We start from the raw sequence: 20,278 nt of genomic DNA, 5'->3' as shown, positions 1-20,278 counted from the left end.
CAGAACATCCCGGGGGCACACAGGGGAAACCGAGGCACGGTCACGGGAGGAGGGGTGTCGCATCCCCCCGCTTCGCTCACTCCGGTGATGCGAGCCGGTATCCCCCCGTGTCCTCCTTCCCGGGGGGCATCGCCTCCAGCCCGGGCCGGCCGTGGCCCCCCGGCGGGGCCCGGCGCCGCCAGCGCGAACCCGACACCGCGGCGGTTTCAGGTGATGCGCGGCGGCCGCGGGGACTGCGGGGGGGCCGCGGGCGGGCGGCGGGGGCGGGGGCCGGCGCGGGCGGGGCGCCCCGACAACGCCGGGGTGAGGGGCTGGGGGGGCACGGCCGGGGTGGGGACACGCACCCACATGCACACACACCCCATGCACCCGCACGTCCACGGCATGCGTGTCCGTGCCCTTGCGCGCACTCACAGACACCCACGGAGCGCCGCACACGCCAGGACGTGGCCCCGCTCAGACACGCGTGTTCCGGCACGCACCGCCCTACGCACGAGCCGGCGCCCACTCCCGCGGAGGCGCGGTCCCCGCGCGCTCCGGCGCAACAACCGCGACACGCGTGGACGCCAACGCGGCGCGTGCGAGCGCGGCGCTACGGACACGCGTGCGCGCGTGGCGCGGGCATCGAGACCCCGGGGACACGCGCGCGGCTGACACGGGGACGCGCGGAAACGCGCACGTGAACACCCACGTGCAAACACACGCGCACACGAGCACCCGAGCGAGCGGAAGAGCCGAGGCGCGAGCACACGCGCGCGTTCACGGGCCGGCGCGTGCACGCCCACGGGCACGCCCACACACGCGCGGGAGGGCCACGGGCGCCGCGTGTGGCTCGGCACGTACCGCTCCCCCCGCCGCCGGCCCCGGTCACGCGTGGTCCCCGCCGCCCCCCGCGCGCCGCCCCGCCCCGGCCCGGCCCGGGGCCGCCCACCCGTGACGAGGCCGCACGTCAGCGCGCGCAGGGGCGGGAGTGGGGCGGCGGCGGCGGCGGCGGCGACGGCGGCGCGGGCACGGCGGGCGCTGTCGCGGGAGCCGTGAGTGCGGGGGGTGCCCCGAGTCCCTATGCAGGGGGGGTCACGCGTGGCGGGAGGGATGCTCGGCGCGGGAAGGAAGGGAGCAGAGCCTCGCTTCTTGCGGGGCAAGGCGGATGTGGAAATAGAGCCGTGCCGGGTGTGTCGGCGCCTTGCCGGGAGGGACATTCTTCCTTCCAGTGCCCTTCCTCAGTCCGCTCTCCCGGTGCTGGCAGCAGCTGTGGCCCCTAAGTGGTGGGTCCCTGTCTCCTCCTCTGTGACCGGGGTCCTCTGCGAGGGTGGGGGGTCCCTGACTTCTGGTGGCTGGTGTGAGCAAGGTCGGGGCACATTGCAAGGTGCAGTCCCATTACATGTCGCACCGTCCACAAACTGCCTCGTGCTGGGCTCAGGAGTCGCTGCCGAGCTCCTTTACAAAGGAGCTGCTGTTCACCCCTTGTCCCCCCAGGCTGGGGGAGCACCAAAACTGCTGCAGCAGGGATGTGGGGGGGACACACAGGCACCACATCCCATATAACCCTTTCATCCCCTGCCCTGCCAGAAGATGCCACCGTCCTTGCCTGCCACCATCAACATCCGGGAGCCCCGCTGGGACCAGAGCACCTTTCAGGGCCGGGCCAAGCACTTCTTCATGGTGACCGACCCCCGAAACCTGCTGCTCTCAGGGGCTACACTGGAGGAAGCCCGACGGGTGGTGGAGGACTACAGGTACCCACTGGGAGGGTGGATGTACCCTCAGCACTGCTCCCAGGCAGGAGCCATTCCCAGGAGTGGGAATAGAAGTGATGCCGGCACCCCTGGCCAAAGCCCCCAAAACTGCCTGGCTGGTCCCTAAGGCATCTCCCAGCTGCCACAAACGGTGTAGGGGACCAGTTTGGCCATGTGTGCTGGCAGAGAGTCTTTCAACAGGTGTTACCCTTACCTGGCAGGGCAGGCATTGTGCACCCTGGGCTGACAGAGGACCAGCTTTGGCGGGCAAAGTACATCTATGACTCGGCTTTCCACCCTGACACGGGCGAGAAGATGATCCTTGTGGGACGCATGTCCGCTCAGGTCCCCATGAACATGACCATCACTGGTTGCATGTTGACCTTCTACAGGTACCTGTCCTCTCCTCACCTCAGGACCAAGAGGATGCCTGGAGGATCCTCCTGGCTCTGGGGTGAGGAGGGGACACGTGTCCCGTACCCCACTCGTACTCGTGCTGTAGGAGCATGGGTGACATCCCCCAGTGTCTCCAGCACCCTCCTCTCTCTGGCAGGACCACACCAGCCGTGCTGTTCTGGCAGTGGGTCAACCAGTCCTTTAATGCTATTGTCAACTACACCAACCGCAGCGGAGATGCACCCATCACCCCCAGGTAAGCATCTCTCTGACCAGGTCATTGAGGCACCCCAAAACACCAGGGGTGTGCCTTGAATAGCAGGGAACTGTGAGATGGGACAGTGGAGACCTGGTGAAGGCAGAGATGGATGCCATTGGGGCTGTCAGGGTTAGTGGTAGAGCTGAGAGAGGAACTCAGATGTCCTGATGCTCTTGAAGGGACTGCTGTTCCTTCCTTTGGAAGGGCATCTGGGATGGGGACAGCCTGGCTTATTGGTGTCACTTCCTGCTCTTTCAGCCAGCTGGGGACAGCCTATGTGAGTGCAACCACGGGGGCAGTTGTCACAGCACTGGGACTCAAATCCCTCACCAAGGTAAGCTGATCCTTGGCCATCGCCACTGGGGGATGTGGACCCTCTCCATGGGATCTCCCTGAGCTCTGAGCTGATTCATCTGGAGTGGAGGAGAAAATGAAGAAAAGGGGTTTGTTGAGGTTTCAACAAGGCAACTGCTCTCCCCAGTGATGGCTGTGGAGATGGCCTGTCCCTCCAGCTTTGCTCTGGATGTATCTCCAGGCTTCTTTCACCCCTCAGCCTCTGTCTAGGCCTGGCAGGGGACCTGGGTCCCCCCAGACCCTTTGGTCTATGCGGCTTTTATCAGCTGAGAGTTGCAGGGGAGGAGGGAACACTTTTCCCCCAGTGGGGCTGGGACACCCCAAGGTCTTGCAGGAAGATGGAGGCAGACCTGGGGACAGCCAGCTCTGCTCCCAGACCCTCTATGTGATGTTCTGCTTTTCCCCCCAGCACTTGCCAGCCATCATCGGCCGGTACGTGCCTTTTGCAGCCGTGGCAGCTGCCAACTGCATCAACATCCCGCTGATGAGGCAGAGGTGAGCCCCTGAGGTGGGGCAGGCTTGCCTCAGGGTTCCTAGGCACTGGTCGGGAATGCAGGGACTTCCTTGCTGATCCGTAGCGTGGGGGGTTGGCTTGAAGGTACAAACACCTGGTTGCAACCCAGGGAGTTATTGGTCCCTGTACAGCCCTGTTGAGGACTGCTGCCAAATGTGAATGTGGGTCCAGCTGAGACTCCCTCTGATTTATTGTGTAGCCAGTTGGTGGGGTACAGAAGATGGCAGCCTCTCTTGGAGACATGTCCCTGTCCTGTGTCCTGATTCCCTCACCATTGTGCCCCGTGGTCCCCGACCCCCTCTGTCCCTGCAGAGAGCTCAAGCTGGGGATCCCTGTCACGGATGAGAATGGGAACCGCCTGGGCGAATCCACAGCAGCAGCCCAGAAGGCCATTTTCCAGGTGGTGGTGTCCCGCATTGGCATGGCAGCACCAGCCATGGGTGAGTGTCCCTTCCTCCACCTGTGTTGGGAGATTGTAGCTGATCCCTGGTAGCGTGGGATGAGGTCCCACTGCTGGCAGGGTATTTTGAGCACTGGGAGCTCATCTCCTTCCTCCTTGCCTCAGCCATTCCACCGGTGATCATGAACATGCTGGAGAAGAGAGCTTTCCTGAAGGTACCAGTGAACCTGGGATGGGCAGGTGGGCGTAGGGACACCCACCAAGCTTGGCACATTGTTGGCACCCCTCAGGGCTGGCACCCTGTTGGGGAATAGACACCTTCCTGCCCTGTACCGCACTAACGCATCCTCTCCCTGTCCTTGACAGAGGTACCCGTACCTGAGTGCTCCCCTGCAGGTCAGCCTGGTGGGACTCTGGTAAGTCCTCCTCCACCGATGGGCATTGCTGCCCTGGGCAGATACCAAGCCCAAGTGTATGGGACAGTGCTGCTGGGAACTCTGCTTGGCAGTGGGGGGAGAGAACTGCCCCAGAGTTTCCGGGGGGGATGCCAGGGCTTGCCCAGGCTAGTTGCATGCACCCCAGGCAGATGGGATGGGATATGAGGTTCTGGGGCCAGGAGTTATTTTGCTTCATCTTGGTGTCTCTCAAGCCTGCCATGGGCTCCTACTCAGCATTGCTGTTCCCCCACATCATCGTGGGACAGACTTTGCCCCTCCTAAGTAGCCAAATGCAGAGTCTGGAGCTTGGAGAGGGCATCTCTGTAGCCCTTTCCTGGCTGAACACCCGGCTGCCTCATTGCTGCTCTGGGATCAGGCCATGGTGGGTGTGGGTGATTTATGCAGCCCAGCTTCACCTTTCCATGTCTTTCCTTTGCAGTTTGGTGTTCGCCACCCCGTTGTGCTGCGCACTCTTCCCTCAGAAAAGGTACAGACAGGGACTTTGCCTGCACGTGTGGCTGCTATGTGGGATGGGGGTGCTCTCTGACTCCCAAGAGATTATTTTGCTTCTTCGAGCAGTCAGGGTCTTAAACCTGTGCACACACATCTCTGTGCACAGGCAGCAGACCCAAGGGTCTCTGCTGGGCCATGGGGACAGCATCCCCATGGGGTGCAGCAGATAGTTTCCAACCTGAGGCCACTGGTGGATATACCCCTCGATTCTCTGTACCCATGTTTCCTCTACAGCTCAATGCCTGTGAGCAGCCTGGAGCCTGAAGTCCAAGACCAGATACGGAAGAAAGATCCATGGCTGGAGACAGTCTACTTCAACAAAGGGCTCTGAGCAGGGTCCTGGGGTGGCTGAGATGTGCCCCACGGAGCTGCTGGGCCAGCGCATTGCTGAGCTTCGCCCTTTGGATCCCTTGGGGCTGCCGCCGCTTTCCCTTGGCCGTTGTGTGTCCATAGGTCCCAGGTGCTCAGCCCTGCTTCCCAGGGTGCCTGCAGCCACGCAGCACCACACCAAACCCTGTCCCTGTGCCCGGCTCAGCCCTGCTCTGGGGACCTCCTGGCTGGTACCCTGGTGCACTACTCCTCTCTGCGTGTACCTGTAGCTCTGTGCAGTGCACAGGGAATTGCAGGCAGCAACACCAGGGACCTTGTGAGCTGTGGTGGAGGGAAAAATGAAAGTGAGATGAGGAAGAAAATGGTGCTCCCCAGCTTTAGGAGGCAGCAGAGAATCAGCAATTGAAGGTAGAGTACCTCTGCAGGCACCCTACAGTGCCCAGCGGTTCAACAGCTGGTTCCTGGGGATGGCAGAGCAGCTTTTGGAGAGGAAAACTCCCCATACCCAAAATAGCTGGGGGTGAGTGATCAATTGCATGTAGTGGCTTGAACTCAGAGCTGGGGGCTCTCCCAGCCCAGGCCTGTGCTCTGCTCCCAGCTCACCTTCTGGTCTCCTCCGGGCTGCTCTGGGGATTTAATCTGGCTTTCTGCTGCTTCCATCCCCAGAGCAAATGTCACATTTTAATCCCAGTATAGTCTTGGTTTTTATTCTCATTTTATTGCCAATCTGCGTTCAGGGCTGGGCTTCCCCTGAGGGCTTACTGTACCCCCTCCTGGAGTGCTTGCTTTCAGGTGGACCTTCTCAAATAGCTTTAAGTGCACTGTGGTTTCCTCTAGATATTTTTGATACACATATAATGTACCTATATATACCAAACAATAAAGGCAGATTGTTTATACAAAACCAACAGCAAAGAGAAGTGTGCTGCTTGCTAATTTGTATATGGTGGAAAGGGACTGCTCTTGGGGTGAGGATGGGAGCAGGAGAGAGGGGCAGGCTGGCTTTTGGGATGCCTCTGCACCCCCTGGGGCTAGGTTCTGCTCCCTGCTTTCCAGCCCACTGCCTTTGCAGCAGCTCTGGCTGGCCTGGCATGTGTTTAAGCTTATCCAGCTGTCAGTAGGGCTTTTTTTAGTACAGTCGGCCTTGAACCTTGCTGCTGCACAGAGAGCTTTGCTAAGCTGCTGCATTGGATGCTGCTGGTTTGGAGAGACCAGAGCGTCACCCTGGCTCTGCCCACACTCACACCCCCTCTTGCAGCCTGCTCACAGGACAATCCCAGCCCTGCTCCTGTGCCTTCCCTGCAGGAATATTTTTATCCCACTTCTCTGTACAACTATCAGAGAGCACATTGGAGAGCACATCGCTGCTGTTACAGGACCCTGGCAAGCCTGCAGGCAGCAGCTGCCTCCCCCTCAGCTTTCTGTCTGACAGGGCAGTCAGAAGGAGCGATGGATGTCCAGCCAGGGAGAGGAGGGATGGAGGCAACTGTGCTCTGCAGTGCCCCATGCTGATGGACGGAGGAGTGAGACCACTGCAAAGGCCAAGATGGGCAGATACAGCAGTGACAAGGGCCAGGCAGCCCAAAGCCACCCTGTGCCACAGCTTCTGCAGCTGGCAGGGGCTGGCAGAGGCCAGGCTCGAGCTGCTTCCCTCAAGGGGCAGCCAGGAGAACACCTGCACCCAGCACCTGCCCAGGGTGGGGAAGTGAGTGGATTGGGACAGGCACATCAGGGAACTGTCCCCCTCCTTCTCCCAGCCCTGGAATATTGCAAATATCTCCCCTGAGCCAGCCATTGGCAGCTTATAAATAATGCAGCCCCTTGCCGTGCAATAAGGGCTTGTCAGTAGCTATTCTGCTCTCATAAATTAAAGATGAAAAGGTACAAGGCTCTTGCCAGAAAAATGAAGACAAATTTTTAATAGCTTGCCAAGACACAGGGAGATGGAGCGCTCAGGAAAAATGAATTACGTTTTTATTATGTGTTTTATTGTGGTATAATTGAACGGGATTATCTGAGAATACAATATATTTCCAGAGCGGTGTAAAGAAAGCAAAAATAATGATGACACCTGCCTCTTCCCACACACACCACCCTGCTTTGCAGGGACACCCTCCTTGTGTGCTGGCTGGGAGCTGGCTCTGAGCTGCTGGGGGCCACGAGAGACAGAGATGGACATGGGAGGGACATGGGACCAGAGACAGAGATGCTTGGGGTGGCTGGGTCCGGCTGCATGGGTCTGGCAGGGCTGAGTCTGGGCTGACCCCAAGAGCCCCTCAAGAGCTGTGAGGCTGGGATACAGGGCAGTGTGGTGTGGCAGTACTCGGCCACACAGAGCCACTGAGTGTCTTTCATCTGCTTTCATTCCATCCCTGAGATCCCCTTTGGTCTGTCCCACACCTGCACAAGCTGGGACCACTAGGCAGAGCCATGAAAAACTCAGTACTGGAGTGTTGCAGGTCTGGGGTGCTCAGCCACTGTGTCTGTTCTCTTCTGGAGCCAGCAGCTGTGCAGATTCAGCCACTTCACTGTGCTAGGGGGAACCTGTCCCCGTGGATTCCCCTGACTAGGGAAGAGAAAATTCCCTTGGCCAGTGACTTTTGGGGGTTGACAAGCCCAAAAGGGACACTGCTGCCTCTGCAAGGGACCCCAGAATGCAGCAGTGGATGCAGGGAGCAAGGATGCCCAGTCCATTCCTGAGGTAGCTCATCACAGAGGTCAAGGGCCAGTCCCAGAAAAAGAGCAGCTGGATGTCCCCAGGGGTTCTGTGGGTGCTGGGCAGCGCTGGGCTGGGGACATCGATTGGTGCCTGGCATTTTTAATGAGCTGCCCGACCACATGCTTTAACCTTGCCCATAATGAGGGCGAGCAGCAGCAATCCCTACCGCCTCAGCCGGCTCCCCCAGCCTTAATGAGCTAATCAATACTTGTTCTCAGCTTAATTTCCAGCTAATTGCTCTTTAATGACGCCTGGAAATGGGCAGCCTCTTGCGGGGGGGGGGCGAGCAGGCTCCCCCTCCCCAGTGGCAGCGGGTGCCGGGGTGCTGGCAGCGGGTCACCTTCTCTGGCTGCGTCCCAGCCCTGCTGGCGCTTCTGGAGGCTGGGGAAGGGGTGGGTGGCAAAGGCGACAGCGGGCGCGGTGCTACTGAGCTGGCAGCAGCCTCTGAAGCACCCAGCCCGTCTGGGGTGGGGGGCATGCAGCCCTGAGCACCAGGGAAGGCTGAACAGAGGATCCCACCATCACTGGAGGATGTGCCCAAGCCCCTCAGGACATTACACTGCGGTGAGGGCTCCCTGGCTCGGCTTTTAGACGGCAGGAAGATAAGGGTGGCGGGCCTGAGGTGTCCATACCTTACTCCAGGTTCTGCAGCCCCCAGGCACAGGGTCAGTGTCACCGCAAGGGGCCGGGGACGAGGCCAGCAGCGCCCTGGAGGTGGCAGCAGAGACCCCGCAGCCGCCTGCCCGCACCGCAGCCCTGGGCCGGGGCTGCCCTGCGGGCCGGGCGGGGACACGCGGGGCCCCTGTGTGCTGCGGGCTCGGGGCGTGCGAGGAGCCGGGCGGGCCACGGGGCGGTGGAACCCGTTCTCACCCGGCACCGCAGTGTCAAATTTGGCACGATCGTGCCAGTGCGGGGACATCCCGGGAACGCAGCCCCCGCCGTCTTCTCTGTTCCTGCCCCCGGGTTATTAGACTTGCGCTTGGATGGAGCTGGTGGAATCCTTGGCTCAGGATTCCTGCTGGGGCGGAGCTGAGCCGCGGCTCTTGCCGGGAAGCCCGGGCAGTCCGGACACCGGGGTGTCCCTCACCGTTCGGCCATCGCGCCTCGGGGCCGGGTGACCCTGCACACAGCTGCAACCACTTCCCGAAGAATTTGCTGACGGGTTGGTTCTTCGGAGGAATTTGGTCTGGAAAAGCCTGGAGAAACCTGAGCCTGGCTGCTTCCTAAAGCAGGTCCGGCCTGGCATGCAGGCGGGGGTGACCTGCCTGCTGCCCATGCCTTGTCTCCACAGTGGAACCCTAGACAGCGGCTGGGATCCCTCGAGAACCACTCAGCCTTGGTGCGGGCAGGCCAGAACCGGGCTGCTTCAGGCTGTCAGACAGCAGGAAACAGAGAGTGTATCTGATGTGAAATGAGAGAGATTTGGTTTATTACCAGAAGGAGACTCCCATGCCCCAGGCAGAGTGCCGGCAGCATTCTGTCCCAGGATCTCTGGTGACACGTGCTTCTGCTGTGACATAACCCACATTCTCAACCCCACCAGCCCAGCCCCACTGCTGCTCGCCAGCCCTGCCTGACGTGATGTACGTTGAGTCACTTGGCCTAGGACTGTTTTTCCCTTGGCTTCAGCTGCCATAAACCCCAGATTGCTATGTGTCTGAGGGATCAGCCCAAAGCTGCAGTGTGTCTGTGGGGCCAGGAGCAGTGTGGTACCCCTGAATGGATGTGACGTGCTTCATTCTGATGATAGAGTTTTGGAGGAATGCCAAGGATGTGGGCCTGCCAGGAGCACCCATGGACTCCTGGCTTCTGTGGGACCATCACAAGATGAGAAAACAGTGATGGGGAGAAACCAACCAGGAAGGGAGGAGGAGACTTCGGTGCTTTAGGCTCAGCCTTCAATGCCCAGTTCCAGGAGCTTCACTTGGCTCACAAAAAGTGTGGAAAAGGGAGAGATAACTAGCCAGCACTGGTAGGGAGCCAGGAATGCAATTTACCCAAGTGCTAGGCCGTGCAGGGCTGTGATCACCCTTTTCCCTGCAAAGCTGTCAAGCAATGTAAGCCACAAACCCCATTTGCAGCCATGGCGGCATTTATTGACTTCAGGTGTGACTGAGCAGAACTCCTTGTTAAGCACAGGTTAGATCTTCCACCCCTCATTCATAGCTGCTACTGTCTATTAACACATTCAATAGTCTCATTAAGCAGGAGGTTTAATTAACTGCCACATTTGAGCTCCGTCTTGTTGAGCTGAGCTAAGCTGCCCTTGGCTTTCTGAGGCTGGGCTGTATTCCTCCACAACTGGAGCTGCTCCTGCTCAGATCTGTGTTTGGATTTCACCTTTGGCCGGGGGTTCTCCCCAGTTAGTGGCTGATGCTGCCGTGATGCTCAGGTGAATTCAGCCACCCAGAGGACATGATAATCCCATGAAGATATCAAGTGTTTGGGCCATGGTACATGGGAGAAGGAACCATGTGTGGGAAAGGACAGCAGCAATGGGGCCTGTTCCCATGGGGCAAGAGACCCAAATAACCCAAAACACTGATGGTCTGTTTTCAGCCATGCCTGGGATTTAAGTGCTGGCTCTGCTTCTGTGCTGGCCATGAGCTTTGAGAGCAGGAGGTGGCAACTGGGGCCGGGCTTGTTTCATTGCTTTGCCTCCTGTGTGGAGCAGAGGCAAGTGAGGGTGTGCAGGGTTGCCTGAATATGCCGGCAGTCCATCCTAAAGTGGGAAGGGTGGTATGGCAGGGATCGCCCAGGAGGCTCAGCACTACAGTCTGTCTCCTCTCTGCTCAGGCTCTGACCCAGTTCTGGGGTTGCATATAGGAAAACCTCAGCCTTTCCTGACTTTTTCCCTGCTCCCAAAACAGCTGCAGCCCCAGCTGCTCAGCAACTCATGGATGCTGGACCTGAAAACTTGTGACATGTGGGGACCCAACTCAATAGGCTGGACAAGGGGAGCCAGGGAGGGAGGCAGCCCTGAGCCAAGGGGCTGGGGGCCACAGAGGGGGAGTGGGACGTGAGGCTGAAGGCAGAGCTGGCAGGAAACCCCACTCTGCAGCAGGGGGCTGGGGAGGGGAGTTTGGCTGGCAGAGACAGATTTAAGGGGGCTGAAACCTGCCGCATTTTCCGTTCGTTAGACATGGCTGGACTCACAATGTGACTGAGCAAAAGCCCTGGAACCCAGAACAAATTTGCAGGAGGCTGTTGGAAAGCAAATGCAAATTTTTGCAGCATGGTGAAGGAAACCAGATCCTTAGAGGGGTCCTGATTTGCTTGAGCTTCATGGGGGAACTAAATCCCACAAATTCCTTGCCGGGAGAGGAGCGGGCTGTGTGATCCCACCCCGGCATGGCATCCGGAGCAAGATGCAAATTCACGGTGTGTGTTTGTGCTGCAAAGGTATGCTGGCTCCCCCACTCCTCAGAGCCAGTACCAGAGGGAAACTGAGGCAGGGAGCAGCAAGGCAGCTTGCTGGGGGGGTCTGGAGCCCCAGCCCTGTGCACATGGGTTTTACACTGCTGTGGCATGGAGTAGCCCCACCATTGCTCCCAATAGCTCCACTCCAGCCAAGGGAGCACTGTGGTTTACACCCCAATACCCCCTTCACAAGTGGCTCCTAGTGTGAGGTGAGTGCAGACATCCCCTGGGAGTTATGCCCCCATTTACTTACAGCAGCTGCTCAACTTTTCAGTCTATGTTTCCTAACCAAATTACAGGCTGAGAGACGCTTTTGACCACTTCCTCAGCCATGCCCACCTCTCCCATTCACTTGTCCCCAAGGACTGCTGCCAAGTTGGACTGCAAAGGAGGGGACCCCAGTCCCTTCCTGTCCCATGGATGGGGCGGAGCACCAGCCCAGGTCCCGCACACGACTGGGGGTGATTCCAGCGGGGAGGTGCCGGTGCCAGGGAGCCGGAGCGGCAGGGCCCCGGGGCCAGGGTGCGCTGCGTGGCGGGACCCCGGCAGGGAAGGGGTGCCAGCCAGCCCGTGTCCCGGTCCAGGGACGGGCCGCGGGCCCGGAGAGGGGCGGGGGGATTCACGTTTCGCTGACATCACGGCGGTGCTGGAGCGGCCGGGGGCCAGCAGCCCTGGGGGCCAGCAGCCCCGCCGCCACGGCCACTGCGCACCCGCGGCCCCCGGCACCGGCGCCTCCGGTAAGTGGCGGCTTATGGCGGGGTGGCTCCTGGGGGACCCCAGGGTCGTGCCCCTTCCCAGCACTCTTCCAGCACCCCCAGCGCCTGCACCCTAGACATGCGGAGCCAGAGACCAACTTTGCAATTCCCCCGTACCCTTTCTCTGGCCCCCCACGTCCGCCGGGGGATGGAGCCTTACTCCGTACGGACTGGGCGTACTGGTGGGCGGGGGGAGGCCTCCGGCACGGACACCCTCTGCCCCTTTCCACCCCGGGGGCGCCTGGTGGTCTCTGGTAAAGGGGTCAAATCTTCACGGCTTTTTATCCGGGGGATGCATATATGTAACCCAATATCCGGGCCATCCCCACCCCAGCTCTGGGCTGTGTTAGCCCCGAGAGTGGGAGGGGGTTGCCGGGGGGGCTGCAGCTTGCCCTCCGGTGCTGTTCCCAGCGGGAGGGGACAGCCTGTCTGCCTAGGTCCCCTCCCCAGCCCCGCTCGCTCATGCTGAGTCGCCCTGGGGCGGAGTACCATCATTTCACCCCATCTCAGGGAAGGCAGGGTATAACGGGGGCCAGGGAGGGATGTTCGCGAAGGGATTTGGTTCATTGTCATCCTCTCTGGGGACAGGCTCTGAGATGCCACGTTTCGCCCCCAGGGAGAGATGGGAAGCCCAGAGTAGATCAGCTTCTTCTTTCCCTGAGTAGGTAATGCAGGCTTGGGGTTTGAGGGCAGGGACCCTGCTGTGCTGGTACAGGCTGACCACACTGGGTCTGCTGTGAGTCCTGTGGTTGCTCACCTGTGCACTGAGCTCCTCCATGCTCAGCTTCAGTTGCCTGTGTGGTAACTGAGGGGCTTACAAAACCTTCTGGGGAGTGGGCATTTTTCCCCTGCTCAAGTAGGTGGTGCCTAAAAAGAGAGATTACAGCACAGGGAGGGAAGGAGAACAAAAGCCAGACATGATTGGGAGCATCCTCCTGGCTTGGCTGCCTCCAGCACAGAAAGAGCACCTTGTCTGAGCTCCACTGAGCTACTCCATTGAACTTGTGTGGATGGGGAGAGAGGAAAAAAGGGTTTCTGACTCTTGCAAAGCAGTGGGGAAAGGAAAGGGGCTTGAGAGCAGTTTTCTGACAGAAGACCAGGGGCAGGGTATGAATGAGCTGAACCATAATGTTGTAGAACAGCCTGTCCAGTGCCCTGCCAGCCCTGTGGCTTCCCAGGCTATGCTGGGCTCAGAGGAGGCTGGACTTTGCATGCTGGGCTGCCAAGGGAACAAGGATGAAACCTGATGAGCTGGGGCCATCAGCACTATCTCTCCAGAAGACATTCAGTGTCTCAGGGCAGGAGCTGGTTGGGGTGCTCCAGGGTGCAAAGGCCATGACTGCAGGGCTGGGGGTGAGAGGGGCTGGAACCAACCCTCCCCTGCACATCATGCAGTGCTGCTGCTCAGGAGATAAAGGAGTGGGAGACACTTCCTGCACCAGTAACATACTTTCTCCCTCCTCACAGGCCGGAATGGCTCCTCAGATCTAGACAGGGAAACCAGAGCAGTGCTGGACATCCCCATCCAAGTGACAGTGGCATTGGGATAGAGGAGCTGCCTTCAGGATGTCTGAAGCCAAGCCCCTCAGCATCTCTTGCCTTGTGTTTTCCTTGCTTTCCTTGCACTGGGCTTTGCTCCAGCTGGGCCAGGCTTTTCCCAGCACCTCTGACTACCTCCAGCGGGGCTGGCAACGGCTGCTGGAGGAAGGGGAGGGCTGCACTGAGTGCCAGCCCGAGGAGTGCCCGATGCCACGTGGGTGCCTGGCAGGCACAGTGCGGGATGCCTGTGACTGTTGCTGGGAATGTGCCAACCTGGAGGGACAGATCTGTGACCTGGACAACACCAACCACTTCTACGGCAAGTGTGGGGAGCACCTGGAGTGCCGGTTGGATGCTGGGGACTTACGTCACGGAGAGGTGCCCGAGCCCCAGTGTGCTTGCCTCTCCCACCTGGCCCTCTGCGGCTCTGACGGCAAAACTTACGCCCAGATCTGCAGGTTCCTGGAGGCTGCCCATGCTCACCCCGATGCCAACCTCACTGTGGCCCATGAAGGTCCCTGCGAGGCAGGTAGTGGCCCTGGAGCTGTGGGAAGAGACAAGCAAGGGGATCTGGCTTAAGTGTTTCACCTGGCAGCAAAGACACCAGGACAGGACTGTACTGGGGGCTGCTCCATGCATGTCAGGCTCCCACTAGTCCCCCCACCCTGCTGCTCTGGGGGAGCCCCTTGCAGAACCAGTACTTGGAGAAATCTGGGAGCAGCTTTGCCAAGAGGGAGTGGAGTTTATGGGAAGCAACAAATCCTGCTGGAGCAGATGGGGAAGTTCCAGGGAACTGTTAGCGAATTCTTGGCGGCAGGGCTGGGTTCACACTGGCCTGTTGCTCCCAAGAAATGTGCCTGCCTCCTGCAAATAGAAACCAGGGTTGGTTTGGCTTGGCTGTGTGATTTCCATCTCCCATTTAAAACTCAGGTGGGGGCTGAGAGGGGACAGTCTAACAGGAAGGCCATGCCCCATCCTGCCCAGTCTAGCACAGGTCACCCAGTGATGTCACTGTAGCCTGAGGGGTGTCAAGGTTAACCTATTTTCTGTAGATCATCATGTTCTTGACTGTTTTCCCAGGTATATTTGGAGGTGGAAACCTTCCCTTGAACTCTGGCTCATGCTATGGGCCAGATCATGGAGCAGGTGTGCCCGATCGTGGACCACCTGAGAAGGGTGGTCCCCAGTCTATCCCTCCAGGGAAGGGATGTGGAACCTGGAGCTGTTTGCTCCATCCAGGAGATGGGGACCTGCTGGCTCCCTTCATTGCTGGCACGAGCTCTGTGTCAGAGCAGAGGCCTCATTTGGCTGGAAGCTCAGCTACCTCATCCATACTCACCAGCCTCAGGCTAGATGAGCGCCCCTTGGCCTTTCTCCCACAGGAGGAGCATGCTCTGATTGCTCAGAGAGCTCTGTTCTGTAACATTTCTGTCATTGCACTCTTCCTGCTGCATGTGTTGCTTGAGCATCATTGCACAGGTGGGGAAACTGAGGCAGCAGGGATGGCAACCCTCCATGGATGGCGGGGGCTGGGGAGGGAGCTCCCAGTCCCAGCTGTGAAGAGGGACCATGTCCTTGGGAAAGGTGAGGGTCTGCCATGGGAGGGAGAAGAGACAGACATGGGAAGGGTCCCAGCATCTCTATGTGAACCAAGTGCTGCTGCTCCAGAGACCAGCCCAAGAGAGCCCATGGGACCTGCCAAGGGTGGGACCTCTTCTGAGCCCACCCTGCTCTCCTCTACCCCCCTCCCCAGAGCCTCAGATCACCTCTCCTCCCTATGACACGTGGAACGTCACCGGGCAGGATGTCATCTTCGGCTGCGAGGTCTTCGCCTACCCCATGGCATCCATTGAGTGGAGGAAGGATGGCACAGAGATGCTGCTGCCTGGAGATGACCCCCACATCTCTGTCCAGGTGAGCGGCGTGCCCAGGGCATTGAAGACAACCCCAGGGTCACCCAGCGCTTCTCAGAGATCATGGACAACCAGACCTGAGAGTGGTCATATTCTGGGAACGGCTAAGCCTGGCCGCCTGGGGATGAGAAGGGGTGACTGGAGGCTGTATAACATGAGGACTGACTGAGCCAGGGCTGGTGTCTCAGTGGTAGGAGCCATCAGCATAGCTCTCTTCTGTGATTTCCTCTAGTAATTTTTGAACTTATTCATAGAGTCCTGCAGCAGGGAGTTTCCCACTTGCCTGCCTTTAGTTTGCTGTGCGTGCTGGCTTCTCTTGCAGTCTTGCTGGCAGGGCTGGAAAGAGGACCTCTGAGTGCCTTACAGCCTGGGTTGTCCTCTGGTCCTACCAACACATTCAGGCAGTTCCTGCCCTTTTTTCCCATCAGCAGGGCTTCCTTCCCAGAGCTGGCAGGCCCAGGGGTCAGCATCCTGCCTGCGGCCAGCCCCAAATATAGCACCCAGCTGGGTGTACCTAGCTATTAGAGGGTGTGGGCAGAGGCAAAGGGGCCATACACCGACGGGGAAGAAACTGTGGTGAAAAGAATGGAGGGAGCCAGAGGAGCAGGTGGAACCTGGCACCATGGCCCCCTTCCATCTTTCTGTCCTTCAAGCTTCCCCACAGCTTGTCGCAGGGTCCGACTGAGGATTGTCACCCTAAGCAGGACTACCCTGCCTGGTTGGAGGAAACTCTACTGTCCTCCACCCCGGCCACCACACCATAATAGTAGCCTGCAAACACAGCTGCAGCCCAGCTGGGTCAGGAAAAGCTTATTTATTCCTGGGGATAAACAGAAAATAGCATGGCTGCTGCCAGAGCAATCCTGGGACCTCACTGCCTGCCGAAAGGGGACCCGGGGCTCTGTGGCACAGACTCCCTCTTGCTTCTGCCACAAGTGCTGACAGAACTCTTCCCTTCCTGCAGTTCAGAGGTGGCCCCCAGAAATATGAAGTGACAGGCTGGCTCCAGATCCAGGGTGTGCGGGTGACGGATGAGGGCACATACCGCTGCTTCGCCAGGAACAGGATCGGGGAGGTGGTGGCACTGGCCAGCCTGACCGTCTTCACTCCGGGTGAGCACCACGTCCTTATCTCCATGCTCTCATGGGGACATGGGAAGCGATGTTTGGGCACAGTGCACCAGTATGGCAGGAGCTGCTGGAGCATGGGGCTGTGCTGGGGATGTCCCAGAAAACTGCTGTGCATGGTTTGGCTTTGGTCCTGGTGGGGAAGGGGACAGGCACAGCAGGGTGGCAATGTCACATTGTCCCCATGCTGCCATTTCAGACCAACTCAACCTGACAGACTTCTCCGTGCTGAAGTCCCGCATGACACCTGAGGACTACAGGGAGAGTGAGGAGGACTACTACTAGCCCAGAGATGGCATGTTCAGCTGCAGAGATCACCTTGCCCAGAGCGACCCTTCCCTGGGGCTTGGGAACATCTTTGGAGCAAGCATCCTCTGGCCCTAAACTCCTTTTCTGAACAATCCTGGCATAGCAGCCTGTTTTTTGGGGTGGGGGACAGGGTGACACAACCTTTTGGGGTACTGAGGGATGGGATACTGGCTGGTTGGCAAGGGCTGGGACCAGGGACAGCTCTGCCTGGAGCAGGGTGGATCTGTCCTCTGGCACTGAGCGGAGACACAATGGCAGGTAGGACACTGCAGGGACAGCCGTGCTGTGTGTGATAAGGACTTGGTGCAGGGGATGGGGACAGCCCCCTTTGGGAGAGTGAGGCCAGGGCAGGAGCATTATGTCCTGTATGAACAATTTTTGGGGAAGGTGGAGCAGAGAGCTGGGACCTGACTGTGATACCCAGTGTGTCACCCCTCCGTCTGCTCTGTATCTCCCAAGCACAGAGACATCCCAGCTTATCCCCAGAACCCGAGGAACCTGCTGCCAAAACACCCTTCTCTTCTGTTTTGTTTTTAACCAGAAAAGTAGTGATTTGAGGAAACCAGGCACTTGTGGCTTTCAGAGCTGTCTTTCCTCCAGCTGAACCACCCTAGTGGCCAGAAATACTTTGGCCTTTTTTAGACTGACTTCATTTTTCCCTTCCATGCCTTTGACTGACTTCATGCTTTCCTTTGTCATTTCAGTTGATGTTATTTAAAATATGCATGTAGGTCAAAGCCAAGGCTGGCTGACTGTCCTGCATCCACAAGGATGACTATGGGGGTGAGGAAGGGTGCAAACACTGTGGATGCTACCTAGTCCATTGTGGGGTTCTTGAGCTGGAGAGCCCTCCTGCCCATCCCAGTGCTCACAGCTGGTCCTGGTGTGGGTCCTGCCCTTCCCACCCCACCTGGGAATGGGGATGCCCAGCAGACAATCTCCTGTGCAGGGGTGATGCATCAACTCCAGTCACTGTACTCCCACGTGTTTGGATCCCATCCCACTGCTGCCTGTTTTCATCTTGGGGTCCTAAGTTCTGTGACACTGGGGTCTCCACCCAGGTGACCACAGCTCTGTCAAATGTGGAGCAGCTCTGTGCCTAGTTGGTGAAGTAAAGGGATGCCCCAGTTTCCACTGGAAACATATTAGAAAAAAACCAAAACAACAAAACCTACCTTCCAGAGCTGGTGATATAGAGCAAACTTTCATTTGGGGGAGCACAGGAAGGAAGCTCAGAACTGCACTGTGCTGCTCACTGCCCCGAGAGGGGGCTGAGAGGGCTGTCAGGACCCTTCCTCTGGGCATCCTGGGGCTGAGCTCACATTCAAGGGGTGCTTTATCCAAGGCAGCAGCATTTACAGGACTTCTGGTGCTCAAAAGCTCCATATGGACCAAACCACTCCCAGTTACTCAGTCCCAGCTCCAGGGAGGTCCAGAGCTACGGCAGAAAGCCAGACCCCATGAGGAAGGAATTGGCCAGATCCCAGGCAGGAGCAGGCAGGATGCAATAAGGCTGGTGGCTTGGGTCCCGTGCTACTCCCCTTCACATGTTTTTTCTTTTCTTTTCTTCCTTTTTCTCTTGAGAGCTGGCTCAGATGACACAGTTACGACATGAAACCTGAACAAGCAAATAAAAGGGATTTGTCTGGAACTGGCAGCAGAGCAAAATTCCTGCAGATGGTGAGGCTGGGCCAGTTCTGGCCCCCTGCACCACAGCTTGACGGGGCACCGCTGCCCTGCCTGCTGGAGTGCCTACCCTTTCTGGCAGAAAACCCCTTCTCAGCCAGAGAAATGCAAAAGCCATTGATGCCTCAGCTTCTCCTTCCATCTAAGAGCATAACAGAATCCTCCTCGGCTGCTCCAATCAGAGTTGGAGGGTGTTCAGGAGGGACCAGGGACAGAAGTGTGCCATTGGCTTTTATTTTGCTTTTTTTGGGTGTAAAACATTCTTTCAGAGAAGCTGGGCTTTTTTTTTTTTTTTTTAATCCATCCTGATCCCCTTCCTGTTTTGCACACAAATGAGCTGGTGGAACTGGGCCACACTCAGGCTGAGGCTGCCACGGGGAAATCCGAGAGCGTCCTGGAGCTTCAGCAGTCAAGAGCTGCTTGCTGGGCTCCCTGCCGGTGCCCGGGGCTGGCCACCAGCCAGGGCTGCCATGCCAACCCTCCTGAGGGCCAGGCTTGCCCTGCCTGTGTTGGCACAAATCCAGGTCGTGCCGGGTGTGGGCGCAGCTTTGGTCTGGCTGGAGAGTGTCGGATGTGGCACACGCTCCATCCCTGTCTCTCCGTGCGCTCTGCAGGACAATGCCCTGCCTGGGCAACTGCACTTGGGTCTCAGTCCTTGCCCCCCTCTGCTTCACACCCAGTGCCTTCATACCCTGTAGGGAGCTGGCAGGGAATGCTGCTGTTTCCTGCCTGGCAGGAAGAGCAGTGGGGATGTGGTGACTGAGAGAGGGGGGAATTTGAGCAAAAGCTCTTGGCCAAAATTAACCAAACCAAGGGCTGTGTGTCCCAGGTTCCTCAGATCCCACTGTCTGACTGGCAGGCTGGAGCTCAGCCAGTAGTTGAGCTCCACTCCCCCTAAGGTGAAGGGCAGCAGAGTGGCTCCAGGGGCATAGAGAGGGCTGCTGTCTCTTCATCCCAGCTCCCAGTCTTGCCATTTCCAGTTGCTTAAAAATTAAAGAAGCCAATATTGCTGCATGGCTGGAATCGGTCACTGCCACAGAGCTTAATTGAGGTTATTTGTTGGCTCTAAATACATTTGGTCACCTCTGCTGCTGGCTGCTCAGATGTTTCCTGCAGCCCCTGCCACAAGGAGGGTATACCCCAGGTTCTGCAGAGCCTGTTCTCAGCTCCAAGCACCCAGAGGGTCCCGGGGATCTGACCAAACCTGGTGTCCCTGTGGGTCCAGAGGGTGTGCCCCAATGCGTGCAGCACCAAATTCCTTCGCTGGCCCATCTTTGGTGCAGTTGCTTTCAGGGGGCAGAGGGAGCTGAGCAGCTCCTGCCAGGCCAGCTGAGTGCACTCAGAGCACATGATCAGGTGAGCCCAGAGGTCAGGCTGATGTCAGGGACAGGGAGAGCTGGACTGGGAAGTGTTGACATGGCCACTGGCCCAGGCACAGCACCCACACCTCCAGGCCACCTGGGATGAGCAAGGTGCGGGTACTTCCCAGGGCACCAGAGGTCACCGTGACCCTGGGTATGAAAAAGGGGCTGCTTGTCCTGCCAGGACCTGAAAGACCCTGGAGATGCACCCTCTGACCAGCGACCAGCCACAGGGTTTGCAGTCTGCAGGGAAAACCCACCAAGTCTGGCAGGAAAATACACTCCTGTAACAAAAACATGCTGCCCCTTCCCTGCCCTTGGGGGTGCTGGGACCTGCCCTTGTCTGGGCCTGGGCAGGAGGCATATGGAATCATAGAGTAATTTGGATTGGAAGGGACCTTAGAAGTCATTTAGTTTCAATGCCCCTGCCATGGGCAGGGACACCTTCCACTAGACCAGGTTGCTCAGGGCCCCACCCAGCCTGGTCTTGAACACTTCCAGGGCTGGGGA

The 20,278-nt window shown here is 58.5% G+C and overlaps 2 protein-coding genes across 6 annotated transcripts; both read left to right on the top strand.

Moving 5' to 3' along the window:
- Positions 1–81: 81 nt before the first annotated feature.
- SFXN3 (sideroflexin 3) lies at positions 82–5,847 on the top strand. Of its 2 annotated transcripts, none has more exons than XM_068197911.1 (11): positions 82–210; positions 1,570–1,736; positions 1,958–2,128; positions 2,290–2,388; positions 2,650–2,725; positions 3,155–3,240; positions 3,572–3,699; positions 3,825–3,874; positions 4,026–4,075; positions 4,536–4,583; positions 4,844–5,847. In XM_068197911.1, exons 1-11 carry the CDS (start codon positions 88–90, stop codon positions 4,938–4,940), a joined length of 1,095 nt encoding a protein of 364 aa, XP_068054012.1. In that variant the 5' UTR covers positions 82–87; the 3' UTR covers positions 4,941–5,847. The 2 variants fall into 2 exon arrangements, with proteins under 2 accessions (XP_068054012.1, XP_068054013.1); XM_068197912.1 differs by lacking the exon at positions 82–210 and adding an exon at positions 889–1,034.
- A 3,437-nt stretch (positions 5,848–9,284) lies between these two features.
- On the top strand, positions 9,285–18,372 carry KAZALD1 (Kazal type serine peptidase inhibitor domain 1). Of its 4 annotated transcripts, XM_068197905.1 has the most exons (6): positions 9,607–10,050; positions 12,450–12,498; positions 13,301–13,901; positions 15,126–15,286; positions 16,250–16,397; positions 16,612–18,372. In XM_068197905.1, exons 3-6 carry the CDS (start codon positions 13,400–13,402, stop codon positions 16,695–16,697), a joined length of 897 nt encoding a protein of 298 aa, XP_068054006.1. In that variant the 5' UTR covers positions 9,607–10,050; positions 12,450–12,498; positions 13,301–13,399; the 3' UTR covers positions 16,698–18,372. The 4 variants fall into 4 exon arrangements, with proteins under 4 accessions (XP_068054007.1, XP_068054006.1, XP_068054003.1 ...); XM_068197906.1 differs by lacking the exons at positions 9,607–10,050; positions 12,450–12,498 and adding an exon at positions 9,285–9,596; XM_068197902.1 differs by lacking the exon at positions 12,450–12,498.
- Positions 18,373–20,278: the final 1,906 nt, after the last annotated feature.

Source organism: Anomalospiza imberbis, chromosome 8 (assembly GCF_031753505.1).
Source record: "Anomalospiza imberbis isolate Cuckoo-Finch-1a 21T00152 chromosome 8, ASM3175350v1, whole genome shotgun sequence".
Lineage (NCBI taxonomy): Eukaryota > Metazoa > Chordata > Aves > Passeriformes > Viduidae > Anomalospiza > Anomalospiza imberbis.
Note: the sequence above shows the minus strand (reverse complement) of the source record. Positions and strands in the feature narration are given on the sequence as shown.